The sequence below is a fragment of the Rhinopithecus roxellana genome, chromosome 1, assembly GCF_007565055.1.
Source record: "Rhinopithecus roxellana isolate Shanxi Qingling chromosome 1, ASM756505v1, whole genome shotgun sequence".
NCBI classification, from domain to species: Eukaryota; Metazoa; Chordata; class Mammalia; order Primates; family Cercopithecidae; genus Rhinopithecus; species Rhinopithecus roxellana.
Genome location: NC_044549.1, coordinates 122,015,191 through 122,024,412, shown reverse-complemented (window position 1 = coordinate 122,024,412; position 9,222 = coordinate 122,015,191). Strand labels below are relative to the sequence as shown.

Genomic DNA, 9,222 nt, shown 5'->3' with positions numbered 1-9,222 from the left:
CTTGATTTTAGCCTGGTGAGACCCATTTTGTACTTCTGATCTCTAGATCTGTAGGATAATAATCATGTGCTTTCTAATCCACATTTTGTGGTAACTTGTTACAACAGTATTTCATGGTAACTTGTTACAACAGCCATAGAAAACTGACATATAGCACAATATTTTAAATGGCATCTAACATAATTTCAAATTGAAATTTGTAATAGTGTGTTTCTTCATGAATAAAGATGCATATTTTATAAATCATGAAATGTTCTGCATAAATAAATCCTTTGTATGAGTTATAATTAAATTATCATATGCAGGCCTCTGACTTCTATTTTTAAATTTAAAACTTTGTGCATTCTGTAGTTTAATGCTCTTCTTTTGGTTCATAGAGGATGAAAGTTCCAAGTCTTAGGTCCTTTTCTTAGTACTAAAATTATTTGGTCAAATAAAAAGTTGTCCAGATCAAAGCTTGTATGACTCTCATAATGCTAATTCTTATTTGCTATTTTCTGGACTAAGTCACCTACTTTCCCAGGAATAGAAAATCAGGGAGAGAAAACAGCAGTACTAGGATTAAGACATTTACTTCGTTTCTATACTTTTACTCCATTTCTAAACAAAGCAGGCAAAGTTGGATTTCTTTAGTGATTTTTTTAATATCACGGTTTCAAAATACCATAATTACTTGAAAAGTCTTGTTTTGAATCTAAAAGTTGGCTTTGGAGGAACCCTGCAAAAGTTGGTTTAGAAGAAATCACTTAGAAGTGATTTTAGGAAATGCTGCATTCATGAGCAAATTTGCTAACACATAAGTTAAGAAACTGGATTAACTAATGAGAGCACTTTTTTTGCTTGAATGTTAGGCCTATTTTTCCCTGAGACCAAGAAACTTGGGCCCATGTTTGGCTCTTGGATAAAATTCTACCAGTGCCAGAAGCAGCACCATAAACGAATCTGTGTCAGCAGTTCTACATATATTCTTATTTTCAGAGATTCATAAGTTTGCCATAAAAATATCTACTGTAGGCTGAAACTTGGCATACCAAAACCTCATTCTGGGAACAGTTCTATTTTTCTTCAATTTGGAAAAAAGCATCTCAATGGATTGGATTTCTAGAAACATTAGAAGTCAGGCATTTCAAAGACGTCTTGTGTTTTCTTATAATAAGACGCCTTTATTCTTTTAATTATAGAAAACAAGGAGGATGCTATCAGGGTGGATCTCTCCCACCCAGAAAGGGCCATAGGTTGACTCATTTATTGGGTAACCAGTGGCTGTGAAAACACTCTATTCCTAGTCTTTTAGCTAAAATAATAATTAAATGACATGAAGTTGCAATTTATACAGAAAGTCTTTTACAGTAAACCCTCCCATAATAAGACCATTCGAAATCCTATCTGATAATCTGATTTCCAAATGAAAATAGAGTCTAAAATGAAACACTACAATGTTACTAATTTGAACTAAATGACAAGGGGCAAAGGCCAAACTGAATTACTCTGAACTTGCTATCTCTTTAAAAAAGTAAAAATCAGTAAGAGCGAATTAAAACTCAAGATGGAAGAGAAGATTAAAAGAGACATAGTTGTTTTAAACAAATTCAAGACTCCAGGCCCACACAAATTATATACAGAGTCCTGAAAAAACCTGGAGATGGAATTGCAAAACCACTTTAGAAAATGAATTAGGAACAGGTTGCTGATTTTCAGAAAAACTACAGAATAAAAATTAGCAAACATTTTTGAGCACTTAGAACATAATCAAAGAAAAGCTTTGATTATTAAGAATCCATATGAATAGTCCATCTGCACCTCAACTCCACTTTTCAACTCCAATTCATTCACTCCTTCCTCTGCACCTCCTCCTTAATCCTTTTTTTTTTGGTTTCCCTATTTCTCCAACTGAACCATTATCCCCTGTTATCTGGGCTCAAACCTTCTTCCTTCTCTGGGCCCAGGCCAAATGGCTTGAGAGGTGTATGATCCTGAGTCTTGCACAATTTTTAGAACATTTTAGGACAATTTTCTGTTTTCTTTATGCAAACCTCAAAGACAAGGATTTCTACATTTCCCTACTTTTATGATGGGCCTTTGAGAAGACTACCATTATGTTAATTCTTTCACATGGCCATTAAAAGCCTTACTTGGTCTGGTTAAAGTCAATGGTTTTCCCTATTTTATTCTTGATGAACATAAGAGAGCAAGCAATCAGCATTTCCTTCATAACAACTCTTTATTTTTGAGGACATTAATGATGCATCTATAGTCATGCATCACTTAACAAGGAGATGTTCTGAGAAATTGCATCATTAGGCAATTTCATCATTTTTTTTTTTTTATTTTTTTTTTATTTTTTTTATACTTGTAGCAAGAATTACTATCAAACTCCACTCATTGGGCCAAAGACCCTTGTGGTGTTAGCGAAAAACTTGCCCCTCATGTAGCACACTACCTACACTTGCGAGTTCATCGGCCAGTCAGTGGCCTCAACTCCAAGCTCTAACAATGTGCACAGCAATGTTTTTTCTAGAGCATGCATTCGCAAACTCTAGATCATAAAATCATTACCTTGTTGTTGCATGGGATGGCAATGTCCACATAGCGCAGAGGAGAATCTGTGTTACACAGAGCAATGGTAGGTAGGTTAACATAAGATGCCTCCGTAAGAGGCTGGTGGTCAGCCCTGGGGTCAGTAACCACAAGAAGCCGTGGCTCCCGGAAGGCTGCCTGGATCTGGTTAGTGAAGGTCCCAGGAGTGAAGCGGCCAGCAATTGGAGTGGCTCCAGTGGCAGCAGCAAACTTCAGCACGGCCCTCTGGCCAGTATTCCTGGAGGATATAACACTGACATCAGCAGGGTTTTCAATGGCAACAATGGCACGGGCCGCCAGCAGAAGCTTCTCCCAGGTCCTCTTCAGATTTATGATGTAGATGCCATCACTTTTCCTTTTATAGATGTACTGTTCCATCTGGAAGTCAAGATTGGTGCCACCTAAGTGGGTTCCTGCTGCAAGGAACTTAAGGACATCTTCCTCCTTCATTTGCAGGACATCAAGGGCTCCGGACATTGTGAAAAGTTTCCCTTTAAGTTACGACGGGAATCCAGAACAACGCCGTATGGACCCCTCTGTAGGTAGCGCGGAAAGCGCAATTTCATCATTATACAAACATCATAGTGGTACTTCCACAAGCCTATATGGTGTAGCCTACTATACACTTATGCTGTATGGTATAGACTATTGCTACAAACCTCTACAACATGTTGCTATACTTAATAGTCTAGGCAAGTGGAACACAATGGTAAGTATTTGTGTATCTAAACGTATCTAAACATGGTAAAGGTACAGTAAAAATACAGTATTATAATCTTATGAAACCACCATTTATATGCTGTCCAACATTGATAGAAATGTTTATCATGTGGTCTATGACTGCATTAATCTGCTCTTTTCTACTCCTTCCTTAACCCCCTATAATCATGTTTCTATTTCCATCATACTGATGAAATTGCTTTCTTAAAGGTCACTTAAGACTTTACTATTGCCAAATTTGGTGCTATTCTCTATCTTAATTTTTACCTTGACTTTTCTGTGACATTTGACACATTCTTGAAATGTAATTAGCAAGTGCTTATCCTAGACTATTATCTCAAATTATAACCTCTGTAAGGTTGGGAACTATATCTGTCTTTTCACTACTGTGTACCCAGTTTCTTTTTCTTGGCACACAGAAGGGCTCAGTAATAGTTGCTTAATAAAATGCAGCTTTGACCTCACTTGTGCTCTAATAATTATTATACTTTTCAGCAGAACAACTTACAGTTGACTTAAATTCAATATAGCAAAAATGAATTCTTGCTTTGGTTTGAATTTTTGTTTTTCTCTAATATTCATGTTGGGAACTAAGATCCAATATTTTTAAGAGGCAGGCCTTTAGGAAGTGATTAGGTAGTGAGAACTCTATCCTTGTGAATGGAACTAGTGCCCTTATAAAAGGCTTGAGGGAGAGAAAAGTCACTCACTTTGTCCATTTGCCCTCTGTCATGTGAGGATGCAGTAACAAGCAGCAACACTCTGGAAGAGTGACCAGACCCTCACTAGATACTGAACCTGCCAGTGCCTATATCTTATACTTCCCAGCCCCTAGAACTGTGAGAAATAATTTTCTGTGCCTTACAAATTACCCAGTCTCACGTATTTTGTTATAGCAGCAGGAACAGACTAAGACACTGCCCAAGCCAGTTTCTCTTCTTCAATTTACTATAAATGACCGTCTCACAGTCTGTAAAATTTAAGATTAATATTTAATTCATCATGTATAAACTTGACTTTCATCCACCAAATATGGCTGATTTTTCTTTTCCTTTTTTTTTTTTTAACTATATTCCTGCTATAGGCTAAGTGTTTATGTGCCCCAAAATTCCTACGTTGAAACCTCCTCCTTCATGTGATGATATTAGGAGGTGGGACATTTGGATGGTGATTAGGTCATGAGCACAGAGAGTCCATATGAATGGGATTAGTTTCCTTATAAAAGATAGTCCAGAGAATCTTTTACCCCTCTGCCATGTAAGGATGCAGTGAGAAGATGGCTGTCTACAAACCAGGAAGTGTGCCCTCATCAGACACTGAATCTGCCGCCTCCTTAATGTTGGACATCTAAGCCTCCAGGGAAGAAATACATTTCTTTCTAAAGGAAATAAATTTAAATTTAATATTTTTTTTCCTGTGAGAAAGCAATTTATGTTGTGATCTATCTAGTTTATGGTATTATGTTACAGCAATTCAAACTGTGACAGTTCCCATCCTCTATAATTTTATGGACATTTTGGATCAGTGGTTTCTATTCTACTAGTCCAAAAGAATGAAATTCATCCTCTATGAATATATAACAAATAAAATACAAGTGAATCAGACATATAATTTTACTACTTTTCATTTTGCCAAAGCAAAACAAGCAAAAGCAAAAACAAAAAACTCTTTCACATTTATTTGAAAAAAAAAAAAATCTCATGTTGAAAACCCTAAGCCAATTTAATCTTTCATAGCTATGAGGTTCTTGTGATAAACGTTGGTAGCCTGTAACAATTAGAAACATGGAGACTGTGCCTCCTTGTCTGTCACCTCACTACCTGTTATGATGAATCAAAAGTCTAAGGATGAATTTGCTATGTATGGAAACATTTATTAACAAACAGGTGCAAAAATAATCATAAAGCCTGCTCTAGGAAGTGGGAAAAGTCCTTGCTTTCTGGCCTTTTAGGCATTCTAATAAGTACTTGCCAGAAAAGGTCACTCCAGGGTGGAAGCAATATGATGTTGTTAGGACCAGTGAATCTTTTCTAGCTAAATCATGCAACTGCACCTTCTCTTCTGTGGAATAAACCAAGACCATTTTTTTTCTTTAAGGCTCTAGGTTGTTGAGCTTGCCAGATTCTTACACTTTGTTCGTGCAAAAATGTAGGTACCTGTATAATCTTCCTAGCCAACCATGTATTTTGAACATTGCTCAGTTTACCAATTACTTCCAATAACTTTTATTTAATTAACAAGCCCTCTCATTTACTTTATATTTAAATAATTGCCCTAGCACCACTGTAGTGCTGATTTCTGTACCAAATGTAAACTAAGTACACTTGTGGTGTAGACTCTTGCATAGGATGTTTTATATACTAATAATCTTGATAGATCCTCTGTTAGGATGTAAGTTAAAGATAATTTACACACATATATACACTACTTATGTTGAACTAAAGAAAAACAATAGACTAATAGTGTAAAGTATAAAATCCCTCATAAATAGGATTATCATGTAATTTATTAAACCACAGTGTATTTTACGTGAAAACATATAGAAACTTAAGCTATCTCAGGTAAATTGTGTCTAGTTCATCTACACACAGAAGATAATTCTTTAATATTAATTTAGCTTTATAAAAATAGGTTATCATTCATATTTCATTTTCGTGTACATTAGTTTTTTCTCCATGCACTATTAATAGGTTTTAGGAACTATCTTTTTTAAATGAGTCATAAATTATTGACTAGCAAGATGCATAGTGAAAAGAGAAGCAGCTCTTGTTTCTGTTATTCTGATTATTTGTTTCTGAATTTTAACTTTGTAGGAGTGGTTGGCAGTTTTGCCTTATTATTGCCTTGGAAAATGTATATGGATGTGCTTTTCCAAAGCAATAATGTTACAGTCTAGTTTGTCACAACAATGAATAAAGTCTATTTTGCCATAACAAGTGTTTCTCTAATGCAAATTGATTAATATGACTCATAAATAAGGAATGATGTTATTTTCACATAGAAGGAACATTGGCTTATATGTAATTTTCCCCTGGCAGATAACTGCTTAGATTTTGCCAAGGAACAGCAGCTGAACCTCAAATATACATTACAGCCTGCTTAGCACCTGTCAAGGACGTGGTACTGGATTTACCTCCAGTCTTCCTCATGGTTCAGTGAGGCCAGGTGCTCTTAGAAGTACATTTTGCCCTCATCTCCAGAACTTTGCAGCTTTAGTCTACTGTCCTCCCTATTTCTGCCTTTCTTTTTCCTCTCCCAAAGATAAAGTCCTGTATCCATTAATTTTTGGGGGATTTAGCATGTTTTCTTTTTTAACTATGCTTCAATATTTTTAACATCCTATTATTTATGGTAATACTCTGAATAAAAAATTTCAGAAGTTTTGATGGATCGTCCTCAACCCTGTTTTTCTCTGGAACACTATTGGGTTCAGTGTCAGATTTTTTAGAACATGAGTCTTTTTGGAGTATATATATCACATTAGCAGAAACATGTCAAATATATGATATATATGTGATATCCTATATATACTACATATATATACACACACACAAGCACACCATTAAATGTTAAATGTTCCCATTAAGTTTGTTAATACTCTAGGTAATATCTATAACCTATCTTTTCCCTCATTCCCAATTCCCAATATGCTGTTAGCTTCTCATGTCCAGCTCAAACACATATATGTATATATATATATGTACACATACACTCACACCCTATATATGAGATGAAATCATACTTAATTACCTATTGTTCTTGGAAAAAAACTGAAATCATCTTAAATTTTTATGAAGACCCACAGACTGAAGTGCTAAGAGATCTGTTGGGGGTGAAATGGGCATGCCTTTCTTTAGACTGTACCCCTAAAGAAGGGGAGGAATGCTTGTCCTAAAATGTAGACATTCAAAGTGGAATGTTGGTATCCTCCAAGTGGAAGTTTAGGGCTAAATGAGATTTAGGGAAACATGCTGTGAACTATTTAATGACCTTGTATGCTTTATTTGTATTATGCTTTTTTCCTTTTTAATTTATTTAATAGAATTATAAATAATAAGCAAATAAGGTATATTCACAAGAAAACAGTTAAAGATTCAAGATTTGTATTTTGATAAATGATACAATTTATGAAATATTCTTGTGATAAGATCTAGCCTTCTGCATTGGTTTTATTTTATACCATATTATAATGCTATATGATTTATTACTATTTGCTGATTTGTTCTTTTAGTTCTAACTTCTATTGCTGTACGGTGTGTCTCTTGTTAACATTGTATAGAGAGATCTCGTAAGTATCTTTAATTTTAATTACTGATATATTACACTTACACACTTTTCATGTACTTTCCTATGCTTCCACCCCCTCCCACTTTATTCTGCCTATGGTTACTGTTGGGACTCAGGAAATGATACCCCAAAGTAAAGGCCTCACAAGCAGCCTTAGAGGCCAAGTTTTCCTCTGACCTTGTCCTGCCCTGCTGTCTCTCTCCCTTCATTCTCCCCTGAGGCTAGTCATAGATACTAGAATTCCTCTTCACCAGTGTCAGTCATAGAAACCAGAACGCCTTCTCCCCAAAGCCAGCAGTAAATCTAAAAATATTTCTGTGACTTTCTCCTATCTTTCTTTCTAAGAACTGGCCATAAAGAAATTCTCTGAAGTACGTGGTTTGATAGAGATTATAAAACCCCTGTTTCAGAAAGGGTCCTGCCCCAAACCCAGGAGGAAAAAAATGCTCCACAGAAAGGCCAAGAAAAATCCAGCCTTGCTAAGTTTCTGCACTCAGTCTATTAGTCTATTAGCATTAGCTCATACCTTTTGTGTCCAGTCACATTTCTACACACTGTCTGTGCCTCATTGAACCTAAGGCATAAAAATGGATAGTTTACTTTAGGTCTCTGGGCCCTCAGTCTGAATGCTCTCGTGTCATGTAAAACTTTGATTAAATAAATCTGTTGTGCTCTTTTTTGTTAAACTGTTTTGGTATAGAAGTGCGGGCCATGATTGTTATGATGGGGAGGAAACTGGTTGTATCCTCTGATATGATTTGGATCTGTGTCCCCGCTCAAATCTCATTTTGATTTTTATTCTCCACAATCCTCAGGTGTTAAGGGAAGAACGTGGTGAGAGATAGTTGGATCATGGCAACAATTTCTGTCATGTTGTTTTTGTGATAGTGAGTGAGTTCTCACAAGATCTGATGGTTTTATAAGTGTTTGACAGTTCCTCCTTCATGCACTCTCTCTTGCCTGTCACCATGTAAGATAGATATGCTTGCTCCCCCTCCTGCTGTGATTGTTTCCTGAGGCCTCCCCAGCCATGCAGAAGTGTGAATCAATTAAACTTTTCCTTATAAATTACCCAGTCTCAGGCAGTTCTTTATAGAAGTGTGAGAACAGACTAATATACCCTCTCCACACCTGCGTTACAATAACAGATATTTTCTCTAGTAGTTTAGAAAGTTTGTTCCTAAACAAGCTTATGGCAGTTACCATAAAATGTTAAATGTACCCATTAAGTTTATTAATAATTTTGCGCTCATTCTCTCTCCTGCCACCCTGTGAGGAAGTGCCTTCTGCCATGATTGTAAGTTTCCTGAGGCCTCCCCAGCCATGTGGAACTAACTGTAAGTCAGTTAAACCTCTCTTCTTTATAAATTACTCAATCTTGGATATTTTTTCAGAGCAGTGTGAGAACGAACTAATACAGGGTTCACTCTAATTGGTGACCTTTGACCTTTTTATACCTGAATATCTATATATTTATCTAGGTTTGGAAAGTTATCTGGTATTCTTCGATTTGCCTTTTTACACCTTTACTTTTCCAACTTTCTCTTCCTGACTATATGCTCTTTTAATGTTGTCTCACAGATCCCATAAACTCTTTTTACTTCTTTTTATTCTTTTTTCTTCTCTATGTATTTTCAA

General features: G+C 35.9%; 1 protein-coding gene and 1 non-coding gene across 2 annotated transcripts; both read right to left on the bottom strand.

The window, feature by feature from the left end:
- Nucleotides 1–2,348: 2,348 nt before the first annotated feature.
- Nucleotides 2,349–2,502, bottom strand: LOC115892160. The gene has a single exon (XR_004052044.1). It is a non-coding gene; the product is annotated as a small nucleolar RNA SNORA62/SNORA6 family (small nucleolar RNA).
- A 24-nt stretch (nt 2,503–2,526) lies between these two features.
- On the bottom strand, nt 2,527–3,134 carry LOC115897386 (40S ribosomal protein SA-like). Its single transcript, XM_030929695.1, has one exon. It carries the CDS (start codon nt 3,052–3,054, stop codon nt 2,542–2,544), a length of 513 nt encoding a protein of 170 aa, XP_030785555.1. The 5' UTR covers nt 3,055–3,134; the 3' UTR covers nt 2,527–2,541.
- Between the last annotated feature and the right edge of the window lie 6,088 nt (nt 3,135–9,222).

Excerpts from the sequence above, each read along its gene's own strand:
- LOC115897386 (XM_030929695.1), bottom strand. The coding sequence starts at position 3,054 with ATGTCCGGAGCCCTTGATGTCCTGCAAATGAAGGAGGAAGATGTCCTT.